The 17880-nt window shown below is 35.3% G+C and overlaps 1 protein-coding gene across 5 annotated transcripts in view; it reads left to right on the plus strand.

Annotated features, from left to right (window-relative positions):
• The window catches only part of Asator (tau-tubulin kinase asator), a 75789-nt gene that overhangs the window by 26382 nt on the left and 31527 nt on the right, over positions 1 to 17880 (plus strand). For all 5 annotated transcript variants that reach the window (XM_085203996.1, XM_085203999.1, XM_085203997.1 and 2 more), the window contains 9 exons: positions 7059 to 7129; positions 7227 to 7306; positions 8112 to 8173; positions 8359 to 8497; positions 8915 to 9065; positions 13922 to 14063; positions 15682 to 15754; positions 16664 to 16793; positions 17201 to 17340. In XM_085203996.1, the coding sequence (XP_085060122.1) occupies positions 7059 to 7129; positions 7227 to 7306; positions 8112 to 8173; positions 8359 to 8497; positions 8915 to 9065; positions 13922 to 14063; positions 15682 to 15754; positions 16664 to 16793; positions 17201 to 17340 (988 nt within the window). The remainder of the gene's footprint in view (positions 1 to 7058; positions 7130 to 7226; positions 7307 to 8111; positions 8174 to 8358; positions 8498 to 8914; positions 9066 to 13921; positions 14064 to 15681; positions 15755 to 16663; positions 16794 to 17200; positions 17341 to 17880) is intronic.

A 17880-nucleotide genomic window follows, 5' to 3' on the forward strand; every position in this document is an offset into this window, starting at 1 on the left:
AAAAATTGTATGCCGTTTTTTTATATAAACGACGGCTTAGCAAGCACTTGCAAGCACTACGCCTTCTAATAAAAACTGGTTATGCGCTACGGATTCTTGTGAAACGGCTACGCAATCTTCTAACGTGCTACAACATAAGCTACGTCTGTACGTGTCTGATCTATGCGCTTGTAGGGAGCTTCGTTGTTTATATCTATTTCAACTGTTGCTATCCTTTTCACACATCGCACTTCTTACACATTTATGCACGCCTAGTACTTTAAAGCGCGAATTTTTATTAAATTTTACTTTAAAAATGAAATTTTAAATAATTTTAGCACAGTGGACACGTCTAAACGCTTTTGCGGTCCGAGGGGAAGAGCCAAAATGTGTGTAAATACAGTGGAACCTCACTAAACTGGCACTATAAAAAAACCAGAGGATGCCGGATTATTGAAATGTATGGATTACTGCACTATAGAGAATTAAATCATTTAATTTGACAGGTTTTATTTTAACTGACATGTTATGTCTCAAAATTTTACATGTTATTACATAGTTTTAAAATAATCCTTAATTGAGGTCTGCTTTTGTGCAACTTAGTAACACAGTCCTTGCTTAAAAACCTTTTCTTGCATGTTTCGAAGAATTATAATATCTTTAACAATTATGTCGTTTTCTTCTGCCCTTGTTATGAATTGACACAATTTAATGCTTTACTTAGTTTATTTTTACAGTTGTAGTTATTGCTGGCTCCAATATCAACAAGGCTGTTTTCTTCTTCTATTCTGAGAACTTGACTGCTTTACATATTTCTTCATTTGCCGTAATGTGCTCTGTTTCTTCGATTCATTTAAACTAAAAATTAAAATTTTCTTCATTTGTCTCCAATTCTCTTTTGGTATCGATCTATTGAAGTACCAGATTAGTGAGATTCTATTAGTATATCCTTTTCTACGAGCCAATTCTGATCATATATAACTTAATTTTATTGCTTTATTTTATTTTGTAAATTGGACAATGTATTGTTCTATCTTGAATACTACTAACGTACTAACAGTACAACACGGAAGTAATTTGTTTGTCAGTTTGTCATTATATAGATAAACCAAATGTTGAAGTCAAGTCAACATATTGACAAGCGACTACGGGCACTAGCTCGTAGACTGTAGACTATACATAGACTGGTTTATAGTCAATGCTATACAGTCAATTAGCAACGGGGTCGAGGACTAATTCCGATGTATTACCGTCGATGTGAGGATATATATGGGATGTATGGTAGATATAGTGGGGATATTTTAGAGGTAGACAATCGATCGTCGTGGAGAAGGCCTATGTCCAACAGTGGGCTTAAAATTGGCTATGTGGACGATGATGATAATTTCCTGAGTAGATTTAAATATCTAAAGTTATTCATCGATGCCTGATACTTGGTTTGCAACTTATGCGTAATATAAAGCTATCGTTATTAACTGACTGACAGACAGATAGCTTGGAATTTTGGAATTTTGGAAGGTCCTTGGGTAGAGTAGGGAATACTGGATGGATTTCCCAAAATTCCTACGGGAATGGAATAACGTTTTTTAAATAAAGTTGTTGGCGACAGCTCCTTCGTATTATTATCAAACCCCTCATTAAAATTTGAATCTACACCAAATTATCAAACTCATTTGAAAGGCGTTACAATGATTCGATAATAATTGTAAGTTGTTATATGAAATGAATACTTAGAATTAACGTCTGTCCTTTTTAGCCCGCTCTCCTCCAACTGCTCGTCGGATGTAATTATGTTCTACTTTATAAGTTAGCTATAACTAGCTTTATTGAAATTTAATGTTTAGAAATCTTAATAATATGAAGTATAACACTTACTTAATATTATGATATGTAGCAATATTAAATTAAAAGAAAAATAATTCAGTTTCACGCTGTGTCCCGCACACAGCAGAGTAGGCAGAGGAAGAAGTAACCTCGTGTTAAGACACTCCGTTCCCCACTTTCTGCCGAATTTTGGAGGCATTGCGTGTTGAGTGGCAGAACTCAGCGCCTCGCGCTCCTAGTCATAAAGTACCATCTTCTGCAAAGAAAGGGTGTTAATGTTAATATTCATAGTTTTAGTGGTAACCATATAGAACTGTAAATATTAACATTGCCTTGATTGGAACTTGAACCTACAATCATCGTCGAACTTATTCAAGCTCGTACCAATTGCGCCATATCTTTTGAGATATTTCAACACTTGAGCAAAATTTTGCTTAAATTATCTGAAGATTTACAGAAGATTAAGGCTTTATGTTCGGTACGCCTCGTCTTTTATTCATAGTCGTTACGTAAAAGGATTTGTGTTTTCTTAAACACCACGTCGCAGTTGGCAAGTATTTATTTGTGGCACCATGGCAGTGAATTCCAATACAAACTCTGGTAATGGAATATTCACTAATACTAAGAATCTTTATTATATATAGCATAAAATGCAGTCGCTACATTTTGGTCTCCGCCTTCCGCACAAAGAAACGAAATTAACAAACTAAACAAACTGATGGCCTCCTACAATATGTATAGTATCGATCCGTAGTATTCTCCGGTTATGTTTCTTCTCTTTTCTTTGTAATCAATCAGTATTATCCCCTCCCAATCCCAAAAAACAAGTAGCCATCAACTTTCCAGCCGATTGTGACATCTTGAATTTCTTTAGAGGTGGTGTGCCCTTTTTATACCATTGCATTGGACTCCTATTTTGACTGAGGCTCAAAGTAATAGATCCATATTTCATCTCCAGTAACAATCCGTTTCAAAATTTGTGCCGGCTCATCTCCACACAACTCCAAAAAATGCTTTGAAGTATCGTCGCACTGCTGTTTCTGAAGCGGTGTGAGCATTCTTGGTACCCATCTTTCACTGACTTTTGTCGTACCCAGATGGTCATGTAGGATCCGCAGAATGGTGGCATCTGATACTCCAACTAATGCAGATAACTGTTTTTTCTTCAAAGGGGCCTCCTCAAGTACAAGTTTTTCGATGATGTCTGATGCAGTGGCCTCAACTGGCCGTCCAGACCGAGGCGTCGTCGTCTTCAATCGACTCTCGACCATGTTTAAAAAGACCATGCCACTTATAAATCATGGATATTCATTACCAGTGCAATTCTCCCATAAACGGCTTGCATTTCATTTTAATTGGTTTGGCCATTCTTTCCTTGCTGGATAAGGGATTTTATCACGGTACGGTGTACAATTTTCTCCATAGTTTCAGTTTTCTTCCGGATTGACTTGTTTAGCAGGCGAGTGTTCGTAAACGAATGGCGCAACAGGGCTGAAACTCTATTTATATATATAGTAATGATGAGTCGCCAGGTAGTATGACATTAAGCGATCACCCCTATCGCCACTTCATTCCACGAACTTTTGGACCGTTACGAATACGAGGGGAGTATGTAACAATCTTGTCACGTTCTCGTCTGAAATGTCCTGCGGCAATATTTTTATGTAGCACATAATTATAATATTAATTTTATGATTTAATTTAAGCATATGTACCTGCGTCAATTGTAATATCACATAGCGACCCCGTACAAAAAAGTCCCCGGTGTCTTATGTAGGGGTTTTTTAGCTTCACGTTTGATCTTTAACGGGGAGGCCAGAGAGCGCCTAATCCTACGGCCTCTGTCTACCTCTCTCGCCTCGTCCACTGTCATCAATCCGCACATACATACCCTTATGGTCGGGGATCCTCACGATATTTACGTGACCTTCCTCAAGAGTGAAAAAAAAATGGAACTACATAGCAAAGAAAAATGAAACTACATAGCATAGAAGGCATAATATTTGACATAACTTTTTTTAAGCCTCACACTGTATCCTGCACATATCAGGGTAGGCAGATCGAACCTAGTATTTAGACACTCCAGTCCCATTAAAACACTTTCGTTCTCTTGCATTCGAAAGCATTGCGTGTTGAATGGAGTGAAGTTCCTCGAGTGTATCGAACCCTGGACTTGTCGCGTTTGTGCCCCTGCGCCACGACACTCGTAAAGAGCTCACGTGCCAAACTGAGTTTGGAGTATAGATACAATTGGAAAGTGATCAATTTTGTTTGTCTGGAGCCATTTGTTTCCGTTCTCGTTAGAATTTCGAGGTCACCCTCTCCTAGTGCTCCCCTACACTCCCTAATAGGAATGTCCAGTAGCATATAGGCATAACCTATATGCCTTAGTATCGAATATGTATTTATTATTAACGAATGTTACCGCTGTTAGAACAGTATCTTAGTATATAGACGATGGTCCATAACCAGTGAGAGCAAAGAGTAAAATACTTGGTAGTTATATCAAAACTTGCCTTAGGTAATATATGAAATATTATAATTAGCTCTAAGGGAAAACTTAAAAGGGCTTATAGGCATTAACGACGAAATCAATATTATAAATATGTTAATTTTATAAAAGGGTCGCTCTCGTATTGATCTAACTTCTCTTGTGTACCAAATTTGATCAATAAGGACATTCTCCTATTTTACATGGGTTTTTGATAACATTTAATTATTTATAGAATGGAAAAACGGAGTTCCGGAAGTCCTTAATACTATATTACCTCTGCCTGCCCCACTATCCACTGTACCATTAGCCTCGTTTCTTAAGATCAAATGTTTCCTCGACGCCCGTCAGCTAAACTTTAATCAGAATAAGTGACTGTACTAAGACGCCAGAGATCTCGTTGTTTTACATTGCTATGTTTTTGAATCTACATACATTTATTTGCATGTTTCGAATTAAATTGTAATGAACTAAGTTAAATTTAGAAAACATAAAAAATTGGACATAGCGATGTTTGAACCCGTGCCTCTTGGAAACTCTAAGCGCTCTGGCCACCAAGCATTCTCGCTACGTTCCGGTACGTTCAAATTATAATAATACTTTAAATATGATGTACATCTATTAGATGTCTGTACTCTGATGTTTAGAGAGTAGTTTTAACAACCAAGATGCACTCAAGATATTCCTTCTCACTAAGATGGTGATGGTGCTTGATGGTTATCGCCGTATATACATTCATATGTATACATTCATATGTATGTGTATCGGCCCCCAAAGTGTACAAAGTTCACGGATGTAGTTCCAATAACACTCGTGGTTGTCTTCATTGTTCAGTTCATGTAGATACGTATCGTTATCAATAATATTTTTACAAATCTACGTTCATGAAAGCCTCGGATATGTTAAATTTAAGGTGTCACTTTTTTTTACATCCATACATCAGCCTTCTGAATTCTACGGCTAGACATAGACCTCCCCTAATGCTTGCCCTCCGTCTGGTTTTGCGCACTTTAAATGTAGCGGATTCCCGCTGTTTGCTGGAGGTCAGTCCACCAGTTGGACGGCGGCCTGTGGCTCTTTTGCCGAGACGTGGTCGCCCTTCGAGGACCCTTCTTCTCCATTGCCACTTTAACTTAATAGCTAATTCACCTACTTAATAGTGTAGGAACTGAAGTCACAGTCGGAGGTATTACATCAACCAGAAGTACCGACCTATCGGAACCGGAGCCGGAACTCCGAAACATCACCTTAATTGAAAGCTATATAAATTTTGTCAGCAAATCGCATATTCATATCGTTGAGTTGTGACAAAATTATTCGCGCAATTTATAAGATAAGTCTTAAAGATTCGTTAAGGCAAAAATTTAAAGAAATTCATATATTGACAGTTGCATCTCAATACAGTTTTGAAAATGTTATGTATGTTTAGTGAACCGGTGGTAAATTAATTGACTTTCAAAAAATTAAGCTTGTAACTTATTATTTTGAATAAAATCCATTGTTGTTTTCGGACTGACTTGACTGGTAAATGGACTATCCAACACACTGTTCTGCTATACCGTTAGCTATAAATGTAGGTATATAATTGCACGTTTTAATTAAATTGTAGACAGCAAAAGAATTTCATAAGATCTGTGCGACCTGTGTTGGGTTAAATAGTACCTGGTGAAAAGTTAGTCCATTCCTCATCATCTGCCATATTTTATGGGGCATTTTGTATAGTATGTAAGTAACGTACATCTTCCCTTCCCAATTCGTTATTGCACCTCGAAAGCGTCTTTTAATTTATTATGATGTCGATATTATTGCCTCTGTAGAAAATATATGCTATTAACTAGTCGTCATTAACCAAAAGAAATAATGAAAACTAAGTGGATATTTGTAGCTCCTCCCGCTGTTCGGAAAATGGCGAGTTGGGTGGCGGTCATCAGCACGCATCTCGTATAAGGAGCAAGTGGCAGTGCGAGCGTTGCAGCTCTCGAAAGGGCTGGCTCGATCAAGCCTTCCATCATGGACCCCGTACCATTGCACACCACGGCACAATCCATCAAGTCGCAACCTAAACATATCACCATCGGTTCTAATTAGAGCTAAACCTTTTTGCCGGTAGATAATAGACACCCATTGTCTTCTTGAATAATGGTTCCTATGGGAATTATGATATACTACGTATGGACCGATACCCGTGTGAGAATCGAACCCACAACCGTCGCGTTAACATATATAATCTCGGCCGCTGCGGCACTATGGCCTTAATGTCAGTTACGTGAACATAATATCAAAGTTGTATAGGCCTTAGAATAAAATCCGAGAACTTGTTGAAATGCATTCAACTTGGCTAAGCTGCTACCAACTGCTACGTACTTGTACTTTTTATTGCAGCTTTTAACGTTTTCTAAAGATATGATTAACACTGAAAGACATGTTTATAGTTATAATTATTATGTATATAGAAACTTGAAATGTAGAGGAGCTCTAAGAGGTAGTTCGAAATTCCTACGGACTAGCTAAGGTATGTTGCATTTGATTCGATGTAATGGTTTATATGGTCTTCCGTTACTGATAGTGTCTCTTAGAAAACTCATGCAGGAAGTAACGATCTCTTGTAAGAGAGGATTTTTGTAAAATAACACGGATGAAAAGAAAAACCACGAGATTTTACGTAAATGCAATATAAACAAAGTCGCGGGCTGCAACTTGTACCATAAGAATATTAATTGACAAAAGTCTAACAGTAATATTTATTGAGTACTATTTGTTACAGGGAACAACAGCCGGGCTGTGAGAGGGAGCCGTCGTTCAAGCACGTAGCACCCAACACATCCAACCAATCTGGTGAGAATAGTTACCACCACCAGGATTGCCTGTCCTAAAAGTATAGACCATAGATGCATGTATGTATTGTACGTACTTATTATATTTATTTTATCAGAATCGTCATCGTCGTCAGCGGATACAGCGTCTCAGGGCTCCGGGTCTGCGCCCGCGCTACCCAAGAGACATGAACCCCAGGTGAATATTCAATTTACATTATCATATTTTTTTATAAATGTTTCATAATTTAGCTGATGCCTTCGTCGTGCATTGGATCGAAAACTCACTTGTCTATTTGTCCTTACCATATAAGGTATAACTATACATCTATAGATATTTGTTTATGTTATTTTCAACTTGAAGATGTAACTTTGTATTTTGTAACATGCGTTTGTAAGTTACAACTTATTTTCAGATGAAAATTGAAAGACAAAAGTGTTTTTTTATGGTAAAGGGAGTAATTGAATTTAACAAAAAGTAATGTAAAGTTGTTAACCAGTGAGCTACTGGGTAGGTAGTAGGTAGTATTCGAGCGAGAACCGAAGTCAGGACTACTTTGGCTGTATGTAGTCCTAATAGCTATGAAGTCTATGGACCAAACTGTTTTGCTAATACTGCAACACGTGTCTCATGGAGGTGATATTATAGTCTATTTTTACCATAAGCCATAATATGAAAGACGCAGACTGCCATTCGTATCCGTTTGAGAGAATCCTGCTAATTTGAAGGTTACCTCGATTTCCATCATTAGATCCTGACTTGGTGGTAATGGGACCAGCTGCTGCTATTTCAAATTTTAAAAAAATAATTAAAATTAAAATCTAGGTAAATACATATAAAAATACAGTTTCTGATATAGAAATATTACCTCTCTTTATATATCCTTCTTTTTGGAAGTCAGCTAAGGAGTCAATGACTTCATTCCGGTTCTTGTGATTATTTGGGTTTTTTTATTGAAATTATATATTTGTTTTGTTGTTCATGTGGTTATATTTATTTGCAGAGAGAAGAGCGGCAGGTCGAAGCCGCCCGCACTCCTCGGATCCAGCCGAACCCATTATTAAGGTAATAATGGATTATTACGAATAAAGATATATTCCATTTCTTCGCTCTGGTGCCGAAGCAAAACGCTGCTAAATTCGCATCATTTTGCGTAAATTAATCAATTTACGTAACCAAAATATGACGATAGAAGATAAATAGATACAAGCAAAACAAAAGCTAATAAGCACCTGGTTTCCTGTGTCCAGGTCTCGCACCCTCCCCAACTTCGGCGGTAACAGATCGCGCGAGGCGTCCCGCTGCGACACGTCGCGCCGCGCTCACCACATCACCATGGCCACCGAGGACTTGCTGCAGCCGGGGCACGTCGTCAAGGAGAGGTGGAAGGTGAGAGGCACCTGAGATTCCAGGGGTTGGGTTATCAGGTGATGGTAGATTAGGGGTTGGACTTAGTTTGACCGGACCTGTTTGTTCTTTAATTTAGTGTATTTGTCAAAACCAAAGCTATTTCCAAAATTGAGTTGAGTTAGAAGTACCCTCACAAAATATTTTAGAGATGCTTAAAAAACTGGAAGAGTATTTAAAGATACAAGGAGAACAAAAGTTTTGGATATCGGGCTCGGGCTATTGGGTATTCGGAGTGTAAAAAATAATATTTTTCCAATTTGGAATCAAACCCACAACCGTCGCATTCACTTTTACAAATTGCTTTATTCTTCCACGACATTTCTTAGATTGAATTTTACTGTTTGACACATATGTATATATGTATACAACATTGATCTCCTAAATAAAATTCTTCAGGTGGTAAAGAAAATAGGTGGAGGTGGTTTTGGTGAAATATATGAGGGTCTGGACCTAGTCACGCAGGAACAGGTCGCTCTTAAGGTGGAGTCTGCGAGGCAGCCCAAGCAGGTGCTGAAGATGGAGGTGGCTGTTCTCAAGAAGTTGCAGGGTGAGTTCAAGACATGTTTAGTGCATATTTGTATGATTTGAGTTAGAAAAGTGTTTTATTTTTTAGAAAATTTTTTTTTATAAATTTGGACGTAGCAGGACTTGTACTGGTGAATCCTATTATTATTATTATTATTTTTTATTCTACTTCGTAGTCTCGGTAAGTTAATACCGGCATATTGACAGTCACGGACCTAAGTCAAGTGAAAGCCAAACATATAAATATATATATATACATATACATATGAATAATGAAATTAACAATTTGTGATGCTTAAAAATTTCCTAACAATCCTGCACGTGTTTAAAATCGCTGCTTTTTGTAGAAGGGCATAAGTATATGGGGGCAAATCTAATGTTTTAATGGATTGGTGAAGATTTTTGGGAATGACACCTGTGCTAGAGATAACTACTGGTACTATTGTTACTTTTTTCAATTTCCACATTCTAATGATTTCGTCTTTTAATTCTTCATATTTTGTAAGTTTTTCTGAAAAAGTGGTTTGTAAATTATGAGAATTCGGTATTGCAATGTCTATAATTTGTGCAGTTTTATTAATTTTATCTATGAATGTGATGTCCGGTCTATTGTATGGTACAGTTTTATCAGTCAATATAGCTCTATCAAAATATAACCGATAAAATTCGTTTTCCAATATACATTCTGGGGTGTATTTGTAATATGGTACTGGTAATGCGGAACTCAGTTTATATTTTATTGCTAATTTTTGATGGATTATATGTGCAACCTGATCGTGCCGGTGTTTGTAATCAGTCTGAGCAATTGACATACAAGCACCGGTTATATGTTGTATCGTTTCAGAAGCCCTATTGCATCGTCTACATATATCGGTATTTAAATTGGACTTTTTTATAATATATTTTTGGTAGTTTTTTGTCTCTATCACCTGATCTTGGATCGCCAACATGAACCCTTCGGTCTCAGGGAAGAGCTCACCGCGTCTAAGCCATTCGTTCGACGCTGTTTTGTCGACGTAATTCTGACTTAGTTCGCTCAGATGTCTTCCATGAAGAGATTTCCGGGCCCATTCTTGAATTTTAGTGCGTCTTTCTGTATGTGGATCATTTTCTAGTAAATTTTTATCCTTAAGATTAAGTGTATTGAGCTTTAAATCATTTTCTACTATAGATTCATGAAATGTGGATGTGTTACTTTTAAAATGGAAATATTTTCTTAGGTTTGTTATCTGCTTGTTGTGTAAGTTTACTATATCTATTAGCCCTCTGCCGCCATCAATCCGCTGTAATGTCATTCTCTGCACACACGACCTAGGGTGATGTTTACGATTTTTAGTCAAAGTTGTATTAATAATGCGTTGCAGATTTTTTAATTCGGTCTTGTTCCAAGATATGATTCCAAATGAATACGTAAGAATGGGGATTGCATAACTATTAATCGCTTTTATAGTATTTTTTGAATTAAGTTTCGATTTAAGTATAGAATTAAGTCTATGTTTGAACTGTTTAGTTAAATTTGCTTTGACTTCTTTATGATGTGTTAATTTTGACTGAATATACCCCAGATATTTGTATGTTTCATTTTCCATTAATGATTCTATATGTTCCCCATTCTTCAGTAAATAGTCGTGCATATAATTTTGTCCTGCTTTGCTTGAATTAATTTTACATTTGTCTATTCCAAATTCCATACAAATATCTTGAGAAAATGTTTCCGTTAAATTTACTAGTTTATTTAGGTCTTCTTTCGTTTCAGCGTATAACTTAATATCGTCCATATATAGTAAGTGATTTATTATCTTATATTTAGTTTTGTTTACCGAATCATTATTGAATTTTAGTTTATATCCAGCTTGCACCGAATTTAAAATGTTGGACAAAGGATTCAAAGCAAGGCAGAACCACAAAGGACTCAATGCGTCGCCTTGAAATATAACGCGTGTGATTTTAATTGGAACAGTATCTATCGTGTTATCTAAATTTGTTAATTTTAATTTTGTTGTCCATTGGCTTATAGTATTTTTTAAAAACTGTTGTATAGTTGGGTGTATCTATACTAATATAATAAAGCGGAAGAGTTTGTTTGTTTGTTTGTTTGTTTGTTTGTTTGAACGCTAAGATCTCTGGATTTACTGGTCCGATTTACATTGTTTTTGTTTTGTATGAAAGCTGCATTCTTCAGAAGTGCTATAGGCTATATAACATGACATTACACATATATACTAATATATTTTAAAGTACTTTCTAATTTGACATGCAATTTATTCTGCCATGTTAATAACAATCGTCGCGTCGCTACGCAACCGTCCTTATGAAAATAAATATAATAGTCACTCTTAGCATTTTATCTAGATTGATATTATAGTTTACTGTATAACATTCTAATAAATAATTAAGGAGATGTCACTGATTCGAAATGACCTAGCCTACGGGCGGCATAGTATGAGTATGACCGACGCGAACGGGCAGATGACGTTGATGGTTTTATAAATTTTCATACATTTTCGAACTTTATTTGCTGTTTATAATTAATTTAAAATACACTTTGGTTCTCTTCTTTTTCTATTTGATATTGTTGGCAAAAAAATATTTTTAATTAGGTAGTTTTTAGGTACTTTTTCTAATATTAAAAATATCCTTTAGTTACTTTTACTTCTTATGTTGGTTTTCAATTTCTCAGATAATTTTTCTAATAATATGTCTCTAACTATTATTCTTTTTGATTATTTAAGCTTATATTATCTTACTAATTCTATTGAAAATTGAAAATATATTTAATAAATATTCTTATAGTTTAAGCAGGCGTAGCCGCGTCCGGGTCCACTAGTTTTATATATATCTAACACTTGCAATAACCAAGAATGTGGAATTGAATCATAAGCTTTCCTGTAGTCAATATACATAGTAAAAATGTCTTTTTTCTTTTGATGGGCTTGTTTTAATATTACAGAATCTACTATTAATTGCTCTTTACAACCCTGGCTAAACTTTTTACAACCTTTTTGTTCTTCTGCAAGGATCTTATTATCTTCTACATAATTATAAATTATTTTTGCAAGGCAAGATGTAATTATTTTGTATATTGATTGCAAACAAGTGATGGGTCTATACTTTGAGGGATCATTAAGACTATTTGAATCTTTCGGGATCATATATGTGATTCCAACTGTAATATATTCAGGCATATCATGTGGATTTTGAATGAAGTGATTAATGTGCTTAAGAAGATTTTTATGTATATACGTAAATTTCTTGTACCAAAAATTGTGGATAAAGTCGGATCCAGATGCCTTCCAATTACTTTTACTTTTCTATTGTTAATTGCAACATGCCAAGAGTTATTTCATCAAATTTCATATCTGTTTTAATCTGATTTTGCATTTGTTCATAATTAATCCAATCTGCACTGAAGTTATGCTCAACCGGATTTTCCCAGATTGAGGTCCAATACTTATGAAAATCATCTGCTGTCGGTGTAGTTTGTACTGAATTTTCAATATCATTTTTCGTTGAATTTTTTAGATTCCTGTAAAACTGTTTCTCATTCGATGAAAACTGATTATTTTGAGTTTTACGCAATGTACATATTTTGTATCTTTGTAATCTACTGTATGTTAATGTAAGTTTTTGTTTAAGGGTGTCGAGAAAATGGAACAGTTCTGTATTTGGTTCTTCGTGCGTAGAATGTATTTTGTAATTACTTTTTATTAAATTTACATGATGTTATTATTATTATTATTATTTATTACTAGTGGACCCGGACGCGGCTACGCCTGCTTCAACTATAAGAATATTTATTAAATATATTCATGAAATTATTTTCAATTTTCAATAGAATTAGTAAGAAAATATAAGTTTAATAATCAAAAAGAATAATAAGTAGATACACATTATTAGAAAAAATTATCTGAGTTATTGAAATTAACCAACAAAAGGATTAAAAGTAACTAAAGGATAGATATTCTTAATATTAGAAAAAGTACCTAAAGTTTTCCGTGCGTGCGTACATAGATATCGACTCTACGAAATAACTAAACATTTCTCTCTATTAAGCAGGATAATTTTAGCGGGCAATATGAAATAAAATAAGAAGAGAACCAAAGTGTAGCTTGAATTAATTATAAACAGCAAATAATTACATAAACATTTACAATAGTTCGAAAATGTATGAAAATTTATAAAACCGTCAACGTCATCTGCCCGTTCGCGTCGGTCGTACTGTGCCGCCCGCTAGGTGGCTAGGTCATTTGGAATCAGTGACATCTCCTTAATTATTTATTAGAATATTATACAGTAAACTATAATTTCAATCTAGATAAAATGTTAATAGTGACTATTATACTTATTTTCATAAGGATGAATATCAAAATGTCACGGTAACGGTTGCGTAGCGACGCGACGGTTGTTATTAACATGGCAGAATAAATTGCATGTCAAATTAGAAAGTACTTTAAAATACATTAGTATATATGTGTAATGTAATGTTATATAGCCTATAGCACTTCTGAAGAATGCAGCTTTCATACAAAACAAAAACAATGAAAATTGGACCAGTAGATCCAGAGATCTTAGCGTTCAAACAAACAAACAAACAAACAAACTCTTCCGCTTTATTATATTAGTATAGATTATTTTGCCGGGTAGTCACAGAGAACCTAGTGTTGTAGTTAAGAAATTGCAATTGCTACCAGAGCAAATGAATGAAAATAAGTCAATCCCCCGAATGCGAACACACAACCGCTTATTGTCTAGACTTTTTTTAGATTTTTCAGACTTTGCAGTTGCAGTGCAACTGAAATAAAAATACTTTATAACAAATAAAATTAGCTTTCATTTATCCTTGTCTCCACGCTAATGATATTATTTTTTTCTTTACAGGCAAAGAACATGTCTGCCGTTTCATAGGATGCGGTCGCAACGCGCGGTTTAACTACGTGGTGATGCAGTTGCAGGGGCGTAACCTAGCGGAGTTAAGACGCGCTCAACCAAGAGGCGCCTTCTCTTTGTCTACTACACTCAGGTTATTTGAAATATACGTCAAAATATATTATAAATTCAATAATAATTATATTTTCGATTATTTCAATAGAATAGCTTATAGCATACACACTCAAAGAATATTTGTTTTCGTTTCCCTTTTTTCTATGGCTACTACGGTCGAGTAAATTGAAATATCCATCTAAAATTATTTAAGTGAAATTAACCGGATGAATGGCGTAGATTTAGAAAACTGAAATCTATATACAGGATGGAAGAGGCAGCGCTTCTTTTATTGAAACTGCATATAGGGTAGTATATTTCAAACCCAAACCTAAGAAATTAATCAAGGTACCTCAACAGTTTGGACGTAGGATTTTTTTTTCATTTCACGATTTTTATCCATACCTGTATTTCGTGTGACGCACACATACGTGTGCGACGTTTCCGATTTGACAGGTAAGTGTGTGCGTGCCTATGTTATACTTTACAAATGGCGTTTTATTTTAAAACGATAATTTTATTATTTATTTTGTTTGAAAAAATAACTTTTTTATTTTTGGGAATTATTTTTTTTCCGGCTTTTATAGAGTAGTTAAAACTGTGGTTTCATTTAAAGTGGTGCTGACAATTCCACCCTGTATGTAAAAGGACTTGTCCTCACTGACTGAAGTAAGACGCACGCACAGCCTTAACCGCTGATGGTAGAAACGTTAAATTTGGACAAAAGTTTACTTTCGTAATCTGGACATCCACTAAGAAGGGATTTTGAAAAATTTTAACCCTAAAGGGGTTCACCCCTATAGGGTTAAAATTCATAGGGGTTCAAAGTTTGATTGGAAAAAATTTAAATCGGCACCGATTTTAATAAAATTTGAAATTTAGATTTTTAAAAGTATTTAATTAAACACGTGTTTCATCGTTTTCTAGAATTCTCGCCCTAAGGGTGCAAATAAGGGGTTGAAAGTTTGTATAGATTTTTTTTTAAATCGGCACCAATTTTTATAAAATTTGAAATTCAGATTCTTAAAAGTATCTAATTGAACACATGTTTCATGGTTTTCTAGAATTTTTCCCCTAAGGGTGCTAATAAGGGGTTCAAAGTTTGTATGGAAAAATCTTTAAAATGCCACCCATTATTATAAAATTTGAAATTTAAACTCTTAAAAATATTTAATTGAACATGTGTTTCATGGTTTTCTAGAATTCACCCCCTAAGGGCGCAAATAAGGGATGGAAAGTTTTTATGGAAAAATCTTTAAATGGCCACCGATTTTTATAAAATTTGAAATTTAGACTCTTAAAAATATTTCATTGAAAACATGTTTCGTGAATTCACCCCTAATTAAGCAAGCGAAGCTGCGCGCGTCCGCTAGTGATCTTATAAATCGAGCGAGAATCAAAGATCTTAGTTACTTAAAGATAAAGAAAAATTAATTACATAATAATTTTAGTGACCTGGGTTCTCACCAACATTCTAAAATTGAAAATTGAAAAGAAAATTAAAATATCTACTTTATCATGTTATAGAGGAAACAGCAATTGATGGACCTTAGAGATTTTTTTATAGTAAATGGAGTATCTTCAAATTTCTTCTTTTACAAATTTCTCTTAAGGCTGCTACAAATATATATTCTTTAATTATTTTATTTTATTTCCAGGCTAGGACTACAGATATTAAAGGCTATAGACTCAATACATTCAGTTGGCTTCTTACATAGAGATATTAAACCTGTAAGTGTTGTTAGTTCATAAATAATTATAAAAATAAATAGGTAAAGTTCCTCTATACATAAAAGAAATAAAGTATTTCACAACAAAAAAACAAAATATGTTATGATGAGGCTGTCATTAGATCAGGCGCAGGGGCAAAAGCCTGCGAATGTAAACGCGTCGGTTATATTGCACTTGGGATAATGAAATATTTAATATTGTAAATATTTTTTCACTCTGGTGAAAAAACAATGCACGGCGTTGAATTCCGCCACTTGACATGGAATGCCTCAAGAATTAACCTTAACTCTAGGTTCCCAGGTAAACCTACCCTGCTACATGCGGGATACAGCGCTACAGCTTCTTTTATTAGTAAAAGAAAGAATGCAATATCAGTGTGAATGATAACATATTAGAACAAGTGAATGAAGTGGTGTACTTGGTAAGTATGTTCAGTAGAGATGGAAGATACAAGATGGATGTGGAAAGGCGTATTGTTGCGGCGGTAAGGCGGTAACAGGGTTAACGGAGCCTCAGATGAGACGGCGAAACGTCAGCACAGTTGCGCGTATGGCCGTTCCCAATGTAGTTTTGGTACCAAGACTTATACGGCAGCGAGACGTGTGTGTTACAGAAGAAGAATGAAAGAAAGATGAATGCCGTGAGATGCGATCTCTCCGTAGGATATGCGAAGCCAGTTTAGCTGATCGAATCCGCAATGAAGAGATACACAGAATGGCAGGCATGCAATGGCACAGAATGGAATGGCATCAAGCCGAAAAAGTTTTCGATTGTCTCGAAAATTGTATGGTGCATGGGGGACGGAGAATTCTAACACTAGAATCCCTGTACATATCTTGCTACAAACGTGATAAAAATCGTGAAGCGGCTTATTAAACTTTTTTAAATATAGTTTTTAATTACTTGCAGAGTAATTTTAGCATAGGCAGACATCCGTCGAACTGCCGCCGCGTGTACATGCTGGACTTCGGGCTGGCGCGCCAGTACACCACCAGCAACGGGCAGGTCCGCCCGCCGCGGGCCGCCGCCGGCTTCAGAGGTAATAATGATATTTGGAATTTAGTAAACTTTGGGATTATAAATGTTTTTTTTTAATATTTAATATCCCAAATTAAATTATTAAATACTTTGTTGTTGGTATTTTGGTTTTAAATTTTTATCTTTGGCATTTTTTATAAGATTAGAAATCTGTTATTGTTTGAAAAATTTAAGGTAAAATACAAAATAAATAAATCATATTCACGCTGTATCCCGCACCCAGCAGGGTAGGCAGAGGGATCCTAGTTTTAAGACACGCTAAAAAAGTTAAGATGACAAAATTTATTATTTTGGATTAGTCACAGTAAAGGTAATTTTAGACTTCGCCATTCAATTCAAACAAATTGATATATACAATAAAACGTCATTAAGGTCTAGTCAGCTGAATACTACTATTACTATTTGCAGGCACAGTACGCTACGCATCGATCAACGCTCACAAAAACAAGGAAATGGGAAGACACGATGATCTCTGGTCACTCTTTTACATGTTAGTTGAATTTGTGAACGGACAACTGCCGTGGAGGAAGATCAAGGATAAAGAACAGGTAGGTTAGAGTTCGATTCTATCTGTCGATACCTTACCTCGCAAACCAGCGAATTATATAGATACATGGGTATCTTAGTTATTGCGAACGTGCAAAACAGCTGCTCTGTCAATGCCCTCGGCTCCATGTAAAGACATGTGAGGCTAGTCGTCTTTGAGCACAGTGTCCTCAACAAGACATTTCTTGTTTTATTTCTTGTTCTTCAAATGTTCGGTGTTGTAATGCAATTGGCATTACAACACCGAACATTTGCCTCAGTTTCAAAGTCAAAGTCAACGTCAAAATATCTTTATTCCATAAAAATGCTTAACATTTACTTGGACATCTCATAAAAGTAGAAAAAAATTCAAAACAAAATAACCAAAAAAAATGTGCAATTTTGACTTGAAAAAAGCCCGTTCAAATGGTTGAGCTCATGAGAAGATACAGGCAAAGAAACTCATGGCCACTCTTTTTAACTGCCAATATTTGTTGTAACTTAGAAATAAAAAGAAGATGTTTGGAAATGAGTTGCTCCATTTCCAAACATCTTTATCGCGA

This window comes from Heliconius melpomene, chromosome 20 (assembly GCF_056956725.1).
Source record: "Heliconius melpomene rosina isolate 202511_hmr_F chromosome 20, ASM5695672v1, whole genome shotgun sequence".
NCBI classification, from domain to species: domain Eukaryota; kingdom Metazoa; phylum Arthropoda; class Insecta; order Lepidoptera; family Nymphalidae; genus Heliconius; species Heliconius melpomene.